Below are 18,534 nucleotides of genomic sequence, written 5' to 3'. Positions count from 1 at the left end.
TACCTGCACCCCACATACATGACAGTTCTACCTGCACCCTGCATACCTGACAGTTCTACCTGCACCCCGCATACCTGACAGTTCTACCTGCACCCTGCATACATGACAGTTCTAATAGCTCACGCAGTGACTCACCCTAACTATTGAATGTCTTCTTAAGATTTCATTATTTATTTGTTTTTGAGAAGTCATCCTGTTATTGCCTTATTGAGAGGTAAAAGACAAGGAAATATTTGGAAATAGAATTTATTTATTTTTATTTATTTATTTTTTCCTTTTCCGAGACAGGGTTTCTCTGTGTAGCCCTGGCTGTCCTGGAACTCACTCTGTAGACCAGGCTAGCCTCGAACTCTCGAGCTCAGAGATCCGCCTGCCTCTGCCTCCCAAGTGCTGGGATTAAAGGTGAGCGCCACCACCGCCCGGCGGAAATAGAATTTATAACAAAAGTATAAAAGCAGTTTCTCCTCCACTGTGTTTCCAGAGTCATTTTTGAGTACTTAAAATACATTTTCAGTAGAAACATTATACTATTACATATTCCTGTATGTAGCCCATACAGTTTACTTATTGTATACTATGCATTAAGGTGTCATTCAGAGCATTAATCTAGTAGTGTCTGTCCTCTGCACGTATCAAGGATGAGTGAATGTGTCTGATTTCCAGAGTTGAAATGTTGTCATAACAGGGAGAATACAGATGTGAGATTTCCCGTGTTGAAATTTGGGATGGAGGGGCTTCGTATCCTGCAGTAGCCCTATACTTCCCCATGGCTTTGATCTGGGACAGTTGAGTTATGCTGGGGACCACAAGCCATTGCAAAGAGTAGGAGTGTCTTCATGCTTCTCCAGAGGCTTATCATGTATACTGTCCTCCATAAAAACCTTCACTGAAAATAGAAGAGAAGGAGTTGTATGGTATCTGAAAGAAATGTGTGTTTGTGAAGTATAGTATTGTGGAATTAATTTTGACATGATGCAGTGATTGACTACATAAGAGAACTTACCTATATCCCCTCAAAAACACTGAGAGTCCTAAGCTAAGAGCTGACATTAAAGAATCACCTTTTTTGTTGGGTGGGGAATCCCTTGCAAGGTCTGTTCAAGTCCTCCTATATACTCTCTGGATCAAGTATTCGCTGGGTTCCGAACTCGAAGTCAGATGCTGATGGGTCACTTAGAAGACCAGGACGAAGTTCTCCACTGCCAGTTTTCTGACAACAGTGATGATGAGGACTCCGAGGGCCAGGAGAAACCCAGAGTTAGGTATGTCACAGAGGCTCTCGGTAAGTATTATTCTTATAATTGGAGGTTTCTTCATTGTATGTCTTTTCCATTTAACATGCAGGGGGTAGTTTCTGCTAAATCTCCTGTCATCTTCATTTATTAAGAAAATTGTGTTTGAACAGAAGTCTTTTTTTTTAATTTTTAAAAATTTGTTTACTTGGGGGCTGGAGAGATGGCTCAGCGGTTAAGAGCACTGACTGCTCTTCCAGAGGTCCTGAGTTCAATTCCCAGCAACCATATGGTGGCTCACAACCATCTCTAATGGGATCTGATGTCCTCTTCTGGTGTGTCTGAAGACAGCTACAGTGTATTCATCATATACAGAAAATGAATAAATAAATCTTTTTAAATTTTTCATTTATTTTATTTGAATGTGTGTTTCACCCACATGTATGTCTTTGTAACACCCACCTGCCTGGTGCCTGAGGAGGCCAGAAGAGGGTTTCAGATTCTCTGGACCTGGAGTTACAGTTGGTTGCTAGTGGCCATGTAGATGCTGGGAATTGAACCTGAGTTCTCTCTGAAAGAGCAACAAGTGCTCTTAACCACTGAGCCAGTAGACATAAGCATGCAGAGAGGCTTTTCTGTTTTGTTTTGTTTTGTTTTGTTTGATTTTTGTATTTTGCCACAGTGGCTGCAAACATTGGATCCGAGTTGGAGGTAATTCCTTTATTTTAAATATGCTTGTTCCATCCAATTGCCTTTTAAACCATTCTGTTACCTTTCGAGGCGCTTATTTGCGAGCATGGGAAATGCTAACATGGAAGTTGCCTTTAATCCTAATGTTCTCAAAATGTTCTTTTTTTAGATCTAGAAGTCACTCATGGGCCAAAAAGCCAGGCTCTGTTTGCTCTCTTGTTGAAATGAGTGACACTCAGGTCGAGTCTCAGAGGTCCTATCTGGGGACTGGAGGTAGGTGTCCTCCGATGGCACAGGTGTAGGGGTCGGTTCTTCAGCAGCCATTTAAAAGGCACCCGGTTCCTCTCAGAGCCAGAAGCCAGCCGCAGAGCTTCCTGTGCTGCTGACGCCCATTTCACAGCCTCACCTCTGCCTCCATTTTTTCCAACCCACTCATTCCTTAATAATCTTTTGTTTTGGTTTCTAAAACCTGGGTGTATTTCTACACCTGCAGTCTCAGCATTCAGGCACCAAGGCAATGAGAATTCAAAGTAACTCTGGGTTACCTAATGGGCTCCTGTCTCAAAAACAAAAACCAACAAGGTTTCCACCAGTCAGGTGTGTCTGGAGACAGAAACTTTGAGGACAGAAGTTTAGATGCAGACTCACTCTGATTTGTGCTGTGTTGCTGATTACGGTGCACGCTCTGTGCGCAGCCCATTAGGAGTGCCCTATATGCTAGTAATATTTTATTAAAAACTGTTATGTAGTCAGTAGTAATCAAAGAAAAAAGTAGCCATGAATTTGAGAGGCAGTGGCAGGAGTATGGAAGGGGCTGAAGTCGGGAAGAATGGAGGACAGAGGGGAGGAAGGGGAGGGAGGATTAAATCATTTTATTTTAATTAAAGTTTTAAAAATGAGAAGAAGTTTTTAAACTCATGTGAGTCTGTATGTGGGTTTGTGCACATATGCACAAATACCTGCAGAAGCCAGGAGTGTTGATACTACAGTCGTGAGCCACACAATGTGTGTGCTGGGAATCAAAGTCAGGTCCTCTGCAAGGGCAGCGTGTGCTCCTAACTGCTGAGCCACTTCTCCAGCAAACCTAATAAGATATTTGAACTTATACATTTTGACCTTTACATGGGTTAATGCACAAAAGTAAGATTATAGGGAAGTTAACATCAAAAGTGTCAAATTATGAAAATAACATGCTTATAGTAATAGCTACCAAAATTAGATTAAAAATAAAACTGATAACTTTAGAATGTAGAAGTAGTAAACTTAAGTGCTAGTCAGATACCCATCCTTGAGTGATTTGTTACTGGGCTACAGTCACAAAAGAAACTCAGGCCAGAATGTACACTAGCCCCTTCTGTGCAAGCCCAGTTAGGAAAGTGGAGTGAGCAGTCACAGCGGCAGGCTGTGCATGCTCGGACCCTGGTACCCTCTGCTGTAGCACAGTCTTGAGGAGCAAGGTAGCGGCCTCCATGTCTACCTCAGATAACTTCCTGTTCTCCAACCAGATGAGGTATGATAAAACATCTGCATAGCTATATGTATAAAGATTATATTTTACATTAAAAGCTTGTGTAAGCTGAAAGCTTGGGTGTCAATTGCTGCACATGCTTTCTGTTTTGATTCCCCTCCTGTTGTTCTTCTGCTACCTCGATGTGCTGGTTAGATGAGAACAGCCCCGTAGGCTAGTTCAGTACTCGGTCTCCAGCTAGTCGACTGTGTGGGAAGGATTAGGGGGGGTGACCTTGTTGAAGGAAGTGTGTCATTGGAAACAGGTTTTAAAGCCTCGCACCATTCCCACTCTGCTCTCTGCCTCATGGGTCAAGGTGTGAGCTCTCAGTGGTCCCCACTGCCATGCTGTGGCTCTGCCGTCAGGCCTCCAACCTCTGAAGCTGTGAGCTAAATTCAGTGGTGTCTTATATAAATTGCCACAGTCATGACAGTTTCTTACAGCAATAGAAAAGTAACTATGGCACTCTAGATTGGTTTTGTTCTATTTTTAAATGTTTCAAAATTCTGCTTCAGTTGAATATTTTATACACTGAAATATTTGTCTCTTTGATTTTAAAGATTTGAAGATGCAATCTCTCCAGGAGAGTCAAGAGTTAAATTTACAAAAATTAAGGACTTCAGAACTCATACTTAATAAAGCTAAACAAAAAATGAGAGAACTTACAATTAACATCAGGATGAAAGAAGATCTGATCAAGGAGTTAATAAAAACAGGTAACAGTATCTTGTCCTTGTGTGAGAAGACGCGCATCTGAGACTCCACATCTGTGACCTGGGGCCATGCACTCCAGTTCTGCAGCTCACAGCTGTCCTCTGCGCTCTCTCGGATTGCTTTAAAGAGCTGTGACTCAGAGCCAGCATGTGTAGGAGTCAGTGAGGCCAGGACTCACCTTTGAACTGCTCTAGCTAGAGTGAGCTCTGAGTTGGCTGAAACTTCATGGCACTTAATGTGTATGCCTTAAAGGAATACTTTTCTTTTCCTTTTTACTGTAGAGCAGGGGATTAAACCCAGAATTTTAGCCAGGCCTCACCCCTCTGTAATCTCAGCACCTTATAGGCTGAAGAGGAGGATTTCTGTGAGTTCAAGGCCAGTCTGAGGCAGGTAGTGAATTCCAGGATAGCCTGGGCTACAGAGTAACATTCTCTCTGCAATATAACAGCAGGAATAGCAAAACCCTAGGGCAAAAGCAGTGTAGATGTTCTCATGTGCTGGCCACTAACTGCTGCCAAGTAAGCCAGGGCCTGACAATAATCACTTTTAATTATTGGTCAGTGTTGGCTTAGTTCATTTTTAAGTATTTTTTTCTGTATTGGGGATTAAGCCCAGAGCTTTAGCACACTACTCAAGAACTCTACCAAGGAGCTATATCCTCAGCCTGATAGTTTATTGTTAACATTAAACATTGTGCTTTAGTTGTAGATAATTTTTATTTCTCTGAAAATATAAAGATTTGTCCTTTAGAGTTATTTTCTTTGGTAAACCAAGCTTTTGTCAGGCTGGGGGTGGGGGTGGATACCATATCCATCATCAAGCTGGTTAGGTTTACCTTAAAGAAGCGGCTCGGGCTTGTTGGTCTCCTTCCCAGGGATCTCGGCTGTATATATTACTGTTGCATAGATATAGAGCTTTAGAATAAGAAGGTAGTTCACTGTGTATTTAGGTTAAGAATCTCATTTCAAAGATTTTAATGTCTGTTGCATTGGTTCTGCTAATTTAACCAATAGCTGGGATTTACTGAGAAAACAACAAAGTAGTTCACACAGCTGAGAGGAGTCAAAACAACCTAGGAGGCTCAGAAACTGAGCATCTTCAGGGCCTGAGTTCAAATCCCAGGATCTACATTATAAAAGGAAGAACTGACTCTTGAAATCACGTTATCCTCAGGCCTCTACTTGGGACATTTGAGACACACACACACACACACACACACTCACACACTCACACAAATAAGTAAATTTACAAATATTTAACTACTTCAATGAAATGAAAAAAAAATAGTTAGCTCTGTATTAAAGGATACTTTAAAATTTTTTAAATTTTATTTATTTGTTGTGTGTATGTACATGCATGCCACAGGAAAGGAACTCAGGTTTGCTGAAGCGCAGCCAGTGCCCTCAGCTGCTGAGCCACCTCTCCAGCCTCCTCATCTCAGCTGAAGCTTGATGCCAGCAAACCTCAGCTACAGCTTGAAAGTCTATAAACAACTCGCTGGGCTGAAGAGACCTCGGTTTGGTTCCCAGCTCCCATACTGGGGGATTCACAACTGCTTGTGTCTCCAGCTTCAGAGGATTAGACAGCCTCTTCTGGCCCCAGTGGGAACCACACACGTGTGTATTGACATATACACATGTGTGGGGAAAATTTAGAGGCCGCCACAGTGGTGGGGGCCCAGAGGGGCTTCCGCCGCTGTGGCAGGTCCCACATTCGGGAGGAACCCTATGGTTCCAGCAGCCTGGAGGTTTTGACGACAGCAGGCCCCAATGACACAAGGAAGTCCTTGGTTCAAGAAAGGTTTATTGTCATGGCGGATGGTGGATGGATCTAGGCGTACCCCCCCCCCCAAAACTCAGGGCAGTCCTGAGTTATATAGGGAGGGAGAAAGGGCAAGGATTGGGAGAGGATCTGGGGGAGGCATGCTTAATTTGCTCTGCCCTCTGGCCTTCATTAGTATGTAAATCCCTAGGGCCTGAGGCCTATAGTCTGGCCTATGTGACTGAATAATTTAATTCTATGGAGACGTGATTGCTTTTCAGGACCCTGGATTCTGGAGGGTGCCAAACTCCTGCCGGTTCTCATGCAGAGTTTCACACAGGGTCGTGGGGTTCTAGGCACCTGGTCAACCGTGACCCAGGATGCCCTTACGCAGTCCCACACACATGTACACTTACACATCCATAAAACAATAGACCTTAACTATAACATTAAACACGAAGGGTAAAGCAGTGAAGAGATGAGCTGGAACCAGATGGGAGCAGTCATGCAGAAGGCTGGTAGGAAGCTGGGGTTGCTAGAGAGCCTGGAGGTCACACTCTCTGCTTAAAGATGCAGCTCAGTTGTAACCGCCACTAGTTGTAGAGTACAGGGTTGGGGTTGGGGTTTGTAATTCTTCTTCCTGCTCTGTTTCCATGAAGGTAACAATGCCAAGTCTGTGAGCAGACAGTATTCTTTGAAGGTAACAAAACTGGAGCACGAAGCTGAGCAGGCAAAAGTAGAACTCACTGAAACCCGAAAACAGCTGCAGGAGCTGGAAAGCAAAGACCTTTCTGATGTTGCTTTGAAGGTAAAATTACAGAAAGAGTTCCGTAAAAAGATGGATGCTGCAAAGCTGAGAGTTCAGGTAACTTACAAACTACAACCCCGTAACCTTACAAAGCCACCTTGCTCCTGTTTGTGTAGTGTTTTGGGGACAGAGTCTCATTGTGTGTAGCCCTGGCTGTCCTGTCTAGGCTGATTGTGAACTCACGAGAGTTCAAGTCTGCAGAGTCCTGGCATTAAAGATGTGCTCCGTCATGCCTGGCCAAGCCATCCTGTCTGAACTCTGAATCCCGCCGGGCTAGGATGAGGCCAGCGATAGAGTGCTTACCTAGTAGGTGTGAGACTCTGGTTTTGATCCCTGGCACCACAAAAGGAAAACAAGTCTCCCTTTGAGGATTCCTGTATTGAGAGAAATGGCATTCAAGTTTTAATCATCAGAACTGCACGACATTTCCTTTTGCCTAGAATGTTCATTACTTAATGTATTTTACAGTCTAGGTAGTATATTGCTTTATTCAATAAACATTTAATCTTGGCATGAAATCATACATGTAAGAAGACATAAAGATAGCAAAAATTGTATCCATTTTTGAAGGACAGAAGAGAAAGAGTTAAGCAGCGCATATACAACATGGGACCAGGTGACACTTTGTAGACACTCTGCAGATGTGAATTGTTTCTGGTTTTGAAACCATAGTTGGTTGGTTTAAAAGGTTAGTCACTTTAAGTCCTACGACCTAGACTTCATTCCCACATGCTTTGGGTTTAGTGATAACTTCAGAAAGAGTTACAACTTCTTTTCTAGGGTCAAACATGTTGTTTAATGAGTGTGTGAGGCCCTAGGCTCAGTTCTGGGGGAAAACACACACATCCTGTTCACACGCACATCCTGTTCACATGTGTGTGCACATCCTATTCAGGAAGAATATTCTGTACAGAAAGATCTTTGTGAAAGGAAGCCATTGCCAGGTGTTTTGAAGACTCTAGAATGAATGCACTTGCAATTTATCTGTTTCATTTGTTTTGTATTTTTTGAGTCAGGATCTTACTATGTAGGCAAGCCTGTCTTCCTCACCATCCTCCTGCTTCAGCCTCTTGAGACCTTGGATTAAAGGGGTATGCTACTATATCTACCCCTCTCCCCATTCTATCTGTTGTTTCTCTATTGTGGAAACATATTTATATTGTCCCCATTGTAGATACAGTTGAATTATAATTGAGCTAGTCAGAGCTGTATTAGTGTTTGGTTTTGTGTTTGGTGCTGTTTAAGGTGGTACTAGAAACCTCAGAAGGAGGGACTCTTGTGGTATGGTCACCTCAGTGTCTCCCAGCAATGAGAGGTCCTGACATACCAGAGAAATGGCAGCAGATGTTTATCTTGCTGCAAATAAAAACAAACTGACACAGTTCCACTAAAAATAAAAAGTAATAAAGCTCTGAATAGGTAAACATATTTTGCTTTTCATGTTTTCTGCTGTATATGCTTTCTTGCTGATGGTGCTACAAAGGAAAGAAAAAAAAAGACAGAACTGAACTTCAGAGAAAAACATCTAATTGAGCAGAGGGCTGAAACAAGTACACCCTTTTAGAAGTTCTCGTGCCTTTGATGTATGTCTTAGTTTGGGTTTGACTTCTGTGAACAGACACCATGACTAAGGCAACTCATAAGGACAATATTTAATTGGGGCTGGCTTACAGGTTCAGAGGTTCAGTCCATTATCGTTAAGGCAGGAATATGACAGTATCCAGACAGACATGTTGCAGGCAGAGATGAGAGTTTTACATCTTCATCTGAAGACTACCATCAGAATACTGGCTTCCAAGCAGCTAGGATGAAGGTCTTAAAGCCCACACCCACAGTGACACACCTATTCTAACAAGGCCACACCTACTCCAACAGGACCACACTTTCTAATAGCGCCACTCCCTGGGCCGAGTATAATGTATATCTGCACATCTGATGACTGAAAGTGACAGAATAGTCGTCCCTAGGGAAGACCCCCCAATTGGCTATCCAATCCCAGGCAGTCAACTCTGAAATAATATGTATACAAGTAGCATTATAAGATTGAGCAGGTTATAGTTATATATTTAGGAATATGTATGTATGTGTGTACATATTTATGTAACAGTAATTACAGAAATGAGTGGAGACCATTAATTAGAGAGAGATCAAGTGGGAATTCAAAGGAGAGATTGGAAGAGGGAAGGGAAGGGAGCAAATGATGTCATTACTTTAAATATATATATATATATATATGAGGAAAAAAGTAAGGAGCTGGTATGGTGGTATACTCCTTTAGTCCCAGCATCCAAGACAGTTGAGGGTTATGGGTTCAAGCCCAACCTTAATAAACAAGATGTCTTGCATGGAAATAATACTACTTCAGTTTAATAGATACTTTGCAGTGCAGGCAACAGTCTGACTAGTGCCAGTCCAAGATTCCCTTTAAATAGAACTGCTGTAAACTTTAATATTTGCATGAGTATTTAAATTAAACCAAAATATGTTTATGTTAGTAATGTATTTCTAAAATTAAGATAATGATTACTTATTACCTGCATAATATATTGACTTAAAGAATTAACTTCCTTAATTCTTTTTGCTTGTTTATCAGAGAGAGTCTTGTATGTAACCTTAGGTATCCTAGAACCCCCTATGTACACTATACCGGACTTGAACTTGTGGTCATTCTCCTGGTTTTGCCTTATAGCTAGGATAGTCACCACTCCCTATCACCTTACCTTCTCACAGTGCAACGACACAAGTCTTGAATGTGTCTTTTGTTTGCCCGGGAGTAATTTGTTAGTAATTTGTTACATGTTACGACTATAAACACTTGGAAAATGGGAGTGTGCTTTTAGCTCTACTAACAGATCATCTTGAGTGCAATGAACCTACAGGGGAAATGACCAATTTTCCTCGACTTCTTTGGAGGTTCAGTGACGCAGGCTACAGTTGAATCAGAAAAATCGGACTCCAAAATAAGAGTGGAATATTATATAGTTCCCGCCAGGGTCCGTAGTAAATAAAGGGAGTGGCTCTGTTTCCGTGAACATGTCTCCTTATAGCTGATGAACACTTCCTGAGTAATTGTGTCATGGAGCACGATTCGGAGCCTGGAGTAGCATACTTTTTTTATATAAACTCAGTTTTGTGTTCTAGTTTTCATCATATATTATATATACATATACACCCATATGTATTTCACCATATATATATAAATCATGCATGTGTATGTTTAAGACAGTGTCTCGCTCTCTAGCCCAGGCTATCCTGGAACTTATGATTGTCCTGCCTCAGCCTTTTCAGTGTCAAGATTATAGGTGTGAGCCACTGTGCGTGTGTGTGAGTGTGTATGTGTGTGTGTATGTATGTGTGTGTGTGTTACAGAAGACACTGCAAGTGGATTGCAGATTAGACAGTAACTAGAATACTTCATGCCACATATATTTTAAGTTAGAATTCTTCATAAAAAACAAAAGTGGTTGAGTTTCCTAATTATTAACATAAGTTTCATCATTTTTCGTTTATATATCTGATGAACATGCAATGTTTTCAATTACAAAATTAGAAGTGAGAGATCCTGTCTTAAAATTTTTAAAAAGAACTGTAGAAAAGTAAACATGTATTAGTGAACCTGTCACAAGTAACTGTAAATGCTAGGAAATGGCTGCTCTTACTGCTGAATGAGAATAGTGTGCCACTAGGAAATGAGAAAACTATTCCTCCTTATTCTGGAATATTCTGTGTTATCTCAGGTCTTACAAAAGAAGCAGCAAGACAGTAAGAAGCTAGCATCACTGTCCATGCAGAATGAGAAGCGGGCCAGCGAGCTGGAGCAGAACGTGGACCATCTGAAATACCAGAAAGTACAGCTGCAGAGAAGGCTGCGAGAAGAGAGTGAGAAAAAGAGGCAGCTGGATGCAGAGATTAAGAGAGATCAACAGAAAATCAAAGTAATCTTGTCCATAGTTCCTGCTAAGCATTGTGTGAACCACTAGGGCCTCCGTTCGGCCGGTGTGCGTGCTGTCTCTTGTCTTCCCTGTTTCTCAGTACTGTCCTTACTCACAGTAAGCTTGACTTAGCCACATAGTAAAAGCTTTTTACTCAGTTCTGAGTACTGTCTTGAAGGTTTGACATCACAAATAAGTTACAACGATCAAAACTCAGATCTTTAGTTAAGAATGTCAAAAATTTAAGTTTATAAAAGTAACTTGTAAACAATGCCACTGGTAAAGGACTGCTCATTTTCAGAATGCTTTGATACTCACTGCTCCTGCTGCTGGGTTGGAGGTTCCAGTGCAGCCATGGCCCCAGCCCTGGCAGTGCATGAATGCCCACTGTGTCTTTGGGATGGGTAATGGGAGGGAACCGTGCATGAACCCCGGTCTGGAGCCAGCTTGGTGGTGTGTCCACCCCAGCATTTCTGTGTTTGCATGAGATGTGTGGGGAAAGCCAGCAGCCTCTCTCTGCCTGTCTGCTCCTGTCTGCTCCTGCCTGATCTTGTCTAACGGTGCCTTCATCACACTTTGCTACCAGGACTCTTTGGAAAAGGATGATCCTAAGAACACCTCCCACTCTGTGTGCCAGGCTTTGATCTGTTGAAACAGCAAACAGAGCCCAAAGCTGCAGCACAACTGAAACTTCCCAGGGCTTTTGAAATCAAGACTTCTTTCTAGAGTGGTTCTAGAGTCTAGAGAAGAAAGAGGAAGATGCCGTCTGTCCCCCAACACAGCTCCCTCCACTGTCCACACCCCAGAGTAGATGAGACCGTTTAAAACACAACACAGAACCGAGCTATGGAGCTTGAAAAGCATTTGCCCATTCTTAAATTTTTTTTGTTATAAAAATTTTTATTGGGATATAATTTCTTTACTATACAAGGGGTTTGATATCATTAAATTTTATTTTTTATATTTTTTAAATGTTCATTTTTGCATTTATTTTTCTCTGTGTGAAAATGTGGCGTGCGTAGGCCACATGTGTGGGGTCAGAGGACCTGGTGCAGAGGTCTGCTCTTTCCGGCTTGGTGATGCCGTGTTTACTGAGGCATTGTGTTAGCCTCGCCAGTGTTAATGAAATGCGACAATATATGTATAATGTGACACCGCTGACAATATATGCATAGCATAGCACCTCTAACCCTCATCACTGCTCACTCTGTGGCATTAATTATAGTCACGGTGAGGTACAGCCATCCTAATTGTTTTAAAACTTTTCAGACCTTCAAAAGGAAACTGCAATTATTCTTATAATGTACTTATTTGTGTTTTATGTACACTGGTGTTTGCCTGCGTGTTTATCTGTGTGAGGGTATCTAATTCCCTGTAACTGGAGTTACAGACAGCTATGAGCTGCCATGTGGGTGCTGGGAACTGAACCCAGGTCCTCTGGAAGAACAGCTGATACTCTGTCCACTGAGCCAGCTCTCTAGCCCCATAAAACACTATAACTATTAACAACTCTGTCGGCACCTTCCTCAGGCTTGTCTCTGTGGATCTGCAGTTTCTCCATCTGTCCTGTAAGTGGAATAATGCGTCCTTGGGCAGCCGGCTCATTTACTTGTAGTGTGTCCAGGGTGCGTCTGCGTTTAGGATTTGCCAGAGCCTCGAGGTCCTCACTGTGAGATCAGGTGTAGTAACATCTGGACTCCTAGCTCCTGAAGCTGACACAGGGGGAGTTCTTGCACCAAACAGTGTGAAGCCATCGTGGGCAACATAGCAAGACTATTCTACAAAAAACAGACAAACAAATGGCTTGAACGTTTGATTTTTTTTTTTTTCAGACAAGGTTTCCTTGGCTGTACTGGAACTCAGTGGAGACCAGGCTAGCCTCAAACTCAGAAATCTTCCTGCCTCTGCCTCCCGAGTGCTGGGACTTAAAAGTATGTGCCCCATGTCCATCCTTATCCATTTTTGAATTTTTATTCATCAGTGGATGCTCAGGCTGTAGTGTGTAGTGCTGTGCATAGTACAGTCATGAGCATTGACATGGTACTTACTGCCTTTGTAAGTTCTCTCAGCTGTTTGAGGAGCTGACACTGGCTGGGTTTCCATAGCAACAGCAGCAGTAACATTTTGTAATCCAGTAATACAGGAAAGATTTCATTATGACTATTTATTTTTATAATTATATCCCATACATTATATCCTGACTGTAGTTTTTCCTCGCTCCACTCATCCCAGTTTCCCTCCCCAGGTCCCCCTCCCCCACAGATCCACTCCTCCCCCATTTGCCTTCAGAAAAGAGCAGAGATATCAATGGAACAGGAAATAACAATTTACAATAAGACTAGGCACGTACCCTGCTCATATGAAGGGTGGACAAGGCAACTTAGTGGGAGGAAAACAGTCCCAAGAGCAGACAAAAGAGCCGGAGACATCCCCTCCACTCCCACTCTGAGGAGTCCCACAAGAACACCAAGCTACACAGCCATAGCCAGCTCAGGCCCACACAGGGTCCGGGCATGTCACTTGAGTCTCTGTGAGCCTCTAGGGGCCTGCTTAGTTGATTCTGTGTTCTTGTGGTGTCCTTGACCCTTTGGCTCCTACAGTCCTTTGTCCCCGCTTCCATAAGCTTTCTCGAGCCCTCCCTAATGTACGTCTGTGGTCTCCACAACTGTTCCCATCAGATGCCGGAGGACGCCTCCCTGACTGGGCTAGGCTGATCCATGAATATAGCAGAATACCATTAGGAAGCATTTCACTGACTTGTTTTTTTGTTTTTTGTTTTTTGTTTTTTTTTTGTCAGTCCTGCCTGTCTGGTTCTTTCCTGGCTCTTTGGGCTGTCCAGCCTCTGGTTCCTAGACATCCAGGCAGTGTCAGGCATGGGCTCCCTCTTGTGACATGGACTGCTCAGTTTGAAATTTGAAATTGGTTGGCCACTCTACAATTTCTGAGCCGTCATTGCCCCAGCACATCTTGCAAGCAGGACAGATTGTAGGTGGAAGGTTTTGTGGCTGGGCTGGTGTCTCAGCCCCACCACTGGAAGCTTTGCCTGATTACAGAAGATGGCCAGTTGAGGCCCTGTGTCCCCATTACTAGGAGTCCTCATTAGGATCACCCTCATAGATTATAGGGAATTTCCACTGTACTAGGTTTCTACATCACCCCCCAAATGTTCCCAAATTCCAGTCATCTGTAAGTACTCTCTCCCTCCACCCCACCCCACCTGATCCCTCCTGTTCTCATCCCCACCTGTCCCCAGTCTACCCTCAAAATCTATTCCCCCTTCCCAGGGAGATCCGTCCTTCCTCAACTTGAAGCCCTGTTACTTAGCCCCTCTGGGTCTGGGGACTGTAGCATGATTGTCCTTGACTTTAACAGCTAAACCTACTTGTGAGCACACACCGTGCTTGTTGTGAGCACACACCGTGCTTGTTGTGAGCACACACCGTGCTTGTTGTGAGCACACACCGTGCTTGTTGTGAGCACACACCGCACTTGTCTCTCTGGGTCTGGATTACCTCACTCAGAATGATCTTTTCTAGTTCTACTTGCTTGCAAGTTGAACAGTGTCAGTTTTTAACAGCTGAGTAATATTTCATTGTGTATATGTACATTTTCTTTATCCGTTCATCAGTTGAGGGATATCTAGCTTGTTTCCAGTTTCTGATTATTATGAATAAAGTTGCTATGGACATAGCTGAGCAGATGTCCTTGTGGGATGGTGGATTATCCTTTGGGTATATGCCCAGGAGTGGTGTGGCTGGGTCTTGAGGTGGGTTGATTCTCAAGTTTTAAGGAACTACTGTATTAATTTGCAGAGTTGTTGTACAGTCTGCACTCCCAGCAGCAATGGAGGAGTGCCCCCCTTGCTCCATGACCTCGCCGCCAGCTCTCACTTGTGGTTCTGATCTGAGCCATTCTGACAGGTGTGAGATGGAATCTCAGAGACATTTTGATTTTCATTTCCCTGATAGGTAGGGATGTTGAACTTTTCTTTAAGTAGTTTCTCAGCCATTTGAGATTCCTTTGTTAATAAATCTCTGTTTAGATCAATAATCATTTTTTAATTTTATTTAGTTTTTTTAAATCTAGTTTCTTTTTCTGGTTGTTTGTTTTTAATTGGATATTTTATTTATTTACATTCCAACTGTTATCACCTTTTCTGGTTTCCCCTATCCCATCCCTCCCTCCTCCCACGTCTATGAGGATGCTGCCCCTTCTACTCACCCATTCCCACCTCCCCGCCCTGGGATTCCCCTACACTGGGGCATAGAGCCTTCACAGGACCAAGGGCCTCTCCTCCCATTGATGCCCAACAAGGCTATCCTCTGCTACATATGCAGCTGGAGCCATGGGACCCTTCATGTGTACTCTTTGGTTGGTGGTTTAGTCCCTGGGAGCTCTGGGGGATCTAATTGGTTGATATTGTTGTTCTTCCTATGGGATTGCAAACCCCTTCCGCTCCTTCAGTCCTTTCTCTAACTCCTCCATTGGGGACCCTATATCTAGTTTCTTGACTTCTTTCTGTGTGTTGGATGTTAGTCCTGTGTTGGATATGGAGCTGGCGAACCTTCTGACGTTTTTTGTACATGGCCCACTGTATTTGAATCATCATCACCTCCCTTGTTAGCTCCCAATTCCACCTCACACCGGTCAGTCAGCGCCTTTCTTTCCCACCTCCACTCACTTCTCCTGTCTTTGCTTTTTTGTCGTTAGCAGTGAACTTCTTTGGTTGCATACAGGAGCCCGCACTCATTACCAATGGCTGCACCACTGCTGTTGCTGCTTATAAATCCTGGTTGTGGCTAGGGACCCGTGAGTGAGTCCATCCCCTGTCCATGGCAGGGTTTTGACAGGCCCAATCTTTTGGAGTATAATATTACTCTAGCTCAGCCTGACCTCCAACTCACTGTGTAGCCGAAGACGGCCCAGATGAATCTCTGATCATATAGGCTTCACTCCCTGAGCGTGGAGGTTGCAAGCATGTTCGAGCATGCCCAGTTTATGTGGTGCTAGAGATTGAACCTGGGTCTTCCTGCATGCTGGGCCGGGCCTCCAACGCTTCAGTCTCATCCTTAGTGCGTCCCTGTAATGTTTTAGTGCACACAAGCTTTGAGTGTTGAAGTCTACTTTATCTATTGCTTATGATTCTGATGTCCAGCCTCAGTCATGCAGCACGTAGTCTGTCTCACACAAGTTGTCTGGCTGTAGCTTCATACAGTCAGGCTGTTGATCTACCTGGTGTCCACTTTCATGTGTGACGTGACGCACAGGCCGGGGTTCACTGGTTTGCATGTGGCAGGCACTCCAGTTGCACGGTCTGTTGAGGACACAGCTCTTTCCTTCTGATGAAACAGACAAGGGCGTTGTCACAGCTGAGTTTGGACGGGCAGTGAGGAGCGCGCCTGAAACACGTGAAGCTGGCCGAGTGAGCCGGATGTCCAATGGACAGGCCGCTGACCACAGTTGGAGAATATCATAGTTAGCCATCTGAGCTCATGCTGTAACTCCCCAGTTCAAGGGGCTGAGGCAGGAAGATGGTAAGCTCAAGGCCAAAACCAGGCTATATATTAAGATCCTGCCTCAAAAAGCTTGTCTCTTTGACCCCAGAAATTGGCAGGAATAAAGGAACAAGGGTAGCACTGAGACACTGGCTCTCCCGGAGCTGGGGTGACGGAGACAGAGCAAGACTCACTGTTGGTGCTAGAGAGAGGAGAGCACAGAGATGGAAAAGCAGAAAGGAGGGACGGAAGATGCCGGAAGCTAAGGATGGAAAGGCCGAGGGAACACGGGAGGCTGACCGTGAGGGAGAGAATCTGTGCTGTGTATGCCTGGTCTGTCTATGTCCCTTGCTGTTCTCAAGCACTGGCTGGCCCTGAGTGTTTGATTCTTGAGAGCATGGTTGCCGGGCCTCCCTCTGTGTGGTCCCTAGTATAGCCTGGCCTGGATGCCCTGCCTGAATTTGTGGCCTCACTGGGATCCCTGCCTTCAGTCGGCTCCCACCTCATGGAATACTGTGTGATTCTCTTTAGTTCCAGGTATGCTCCAGGTCACGTCTCAGAATATAGTCCTGTGCCATTTGCTTTGAGTTTTCAAAATGAGGCATCCCAAGAAGGCCCTTTAGCTCTCAATGCTGCCTAGCTGCCCGCTCAGTAGGAGTCTTTCAGATGGCTGCTTGCCAATGCGCTCAGTGTGGAGAAGAGGGTTTTCCTGGCATCCCTCTGTCAGTGTGGCCACTGCAAGAGCCTTTCTTTGGTGTTCACACCTGAGTTTGTCCCCCTTCCTTCCTTTCCTTCCTTATCTCTCTCTTCTCTCTCCTTTCCTTTCCTCCTCCTTCCCCACTCTTTCTTTAGAACTAGCTGCATACAGTTTCCCTTTGTCCTGCCTGCACTGCCCTCTGACCTTCTAGGATTGTCCTTAACCAGGAAGTTAGCACACCTAGTCAGGCCTGAGTCCTCCAGGACATACTCTATAGACTTTCTCCTCCGTTCTGTTTCCCAGACGTCCCTTCTTCTCTTCCTTTGCTACTGATACTAGCCCTGACCCACCTTGTCAGGCAGCTGCTCTCCAGCTGTCCCAGACTCTGGAATGCAGATGTGTTTTCTGCCGGCTTCAGGAATGTCAACTGTGAGTTTGTAGTGTTTCTAGTTCTGTCTCTGTTGTAAGCAACTCTTGGTCTTTTCTACATTCTTCCATCAGTACAAGGATCAGGCCTGCCTGTTAGACTGTGGATTGGGAGCTTTGTGTGACCTCTGTGCTTGGAACAAAGAAAGCTCATTCAAAGGGTGTGTAACCCGCTGAAATGCAGTCTACCTGTAATTTAAACTTCACACTCTCTGGGGCAATTGTTTCGTGTAAACATTCCAGAAAAAGAAACAGATTGCCCCAAATGTAGTAACAGTTTATGTATTAAAAAAAATATTCTCAGTCCCAAAGGGTACCTTGGCATTTTTGGAGATAACTTTTAGACTGCTGTGTGTGTCTTTTACAGCTGTCTAAACTGTTTCCAGAGCAGACTGGCTCGTTCACGTCCTTTCCTGTTGTGACTTGGCCACACCAGAGCTCAAACCTGGGGTCTTTTATGTGTGAGGCATTCACTTGGTGCTGAGCCACAGCCCCAGTGCTAACATTCGGCTTTTGTTGTTAGGCTTTGAGAGTTTCTGTCACCCAGGCTGGCCTAGAGCACACACTCCTGCCTCAGTCTCCAGAGTGCTCTGACTGCAGTCATATGCCACCGTCCGAGTGAGTCTCTGAAACTATGGGTGTGTCACGATACTGAGCGGTTTACTTTGAAGTACCTGTTTCCTTCTTACAATGTTACATTCTGTCATTGCAACAATTCAGTAGTACAATCAGGTTTGTCTTTTCACGTCTGGCACAGGCACCAACTTAACCACTGTTTTATGTTGTAGTGGGAATTACACTGTAAGGAAAAGGCCGCAGTCTCTGCAGTCACACCTAGGGGAGGGAGAGGCACTGTAGAGATTCACTTCCTAAGAGCAGGCAGGTGCCTTTGCCTAAGGAAGCTTCTTTCAGCATCCTGAAACTTCTGGGATACAGCAGGATAAATCATGAGTAAACTAGAGCCAAAGGGGAGGTTCATGGGCACAGCTCAGCACAGCAGAGGGAATGACTGCTTCTGCAGGTGGTTCACGGGTACAGCTCAGCACAGCATTGGGAATGACTGCTTCTGCTGATGGTTCACGGGTACAGCTCAGCACAGCAGAGGGAATGACTGCTTCTGCAGATGTGTCTCTGTGAGGTCAGCTTTGCACCGCCATCCACACCACACTAATGCTGCCAACAGGAGGGACTTAACAGACACCTGTCCATTCAGAGCTTATGCAGAGACACAAACATCTCCTTTATATAACTCTTAATTCTCTTGAATAAGAA

The 18,534-nt window shown here is 44.2% G+C and overlaps 1 protein-coding gene across 4 annotated transcripts in view; it reads left to right on the top strand.

Annotated features, from left to right (window-relative positions):
- Kif27 (kinesin family member 27) overlaps window positions 1–18,534 on the top strand; it is a 74,775-nt gene that overhangs the window by 26,840 nt on the left and 29,401 nt on the right. For 3 of the 4 annotated variants that reach the window (XM_028772080.1, XM_028772082.1, XM_028772083.1), the window contains 5 exons: window positions 1,093–1,262; window positions 2,092–2,195; window positions 3,990–4,145; window positions 6,564–6,769; window positions 10,450–10,647. In XM_028772080.1, the coding sequence (XP_028627913.1) occupies window positions 1,093–1,262; window positions 2,092–2,195; window positions 3,990–4,145; window positions 6,564–6,769; window positions 10,450–10,647 (834 nt within the window). The remainder of the gene's footprint in view (window positions 1–1,092; window positions 1,263–2,091; window positions 2,196–3,989; window positions 4,146–6,563; window positions 6,770–10,449; window positions 10,648–18,534) is intronic. The other variant, XM_028772081.1, reaches the window with a different exon arrangement.

The sequence above is a fragment of the Grammomys surdaster genome, unplaced genomic scaffold (genome assembly GCF_004785775.1).
Source record: "Grammomys surdaster isolate TR1022 unplaced genomic scaffold, NIH_TR_1.0 211, whole genome shotgun sequence".
NCBI lineage: Eukaryota > Metazoa > Chordata > Mammalia > Rodentia > Muridae > Grammomys > Grammomys surdaster.
The sequence above is the reverse complement of the archived record's forward strand: the minus strand, read 5'-3'. Positions and strand labels throughout refer to the sequence as shown.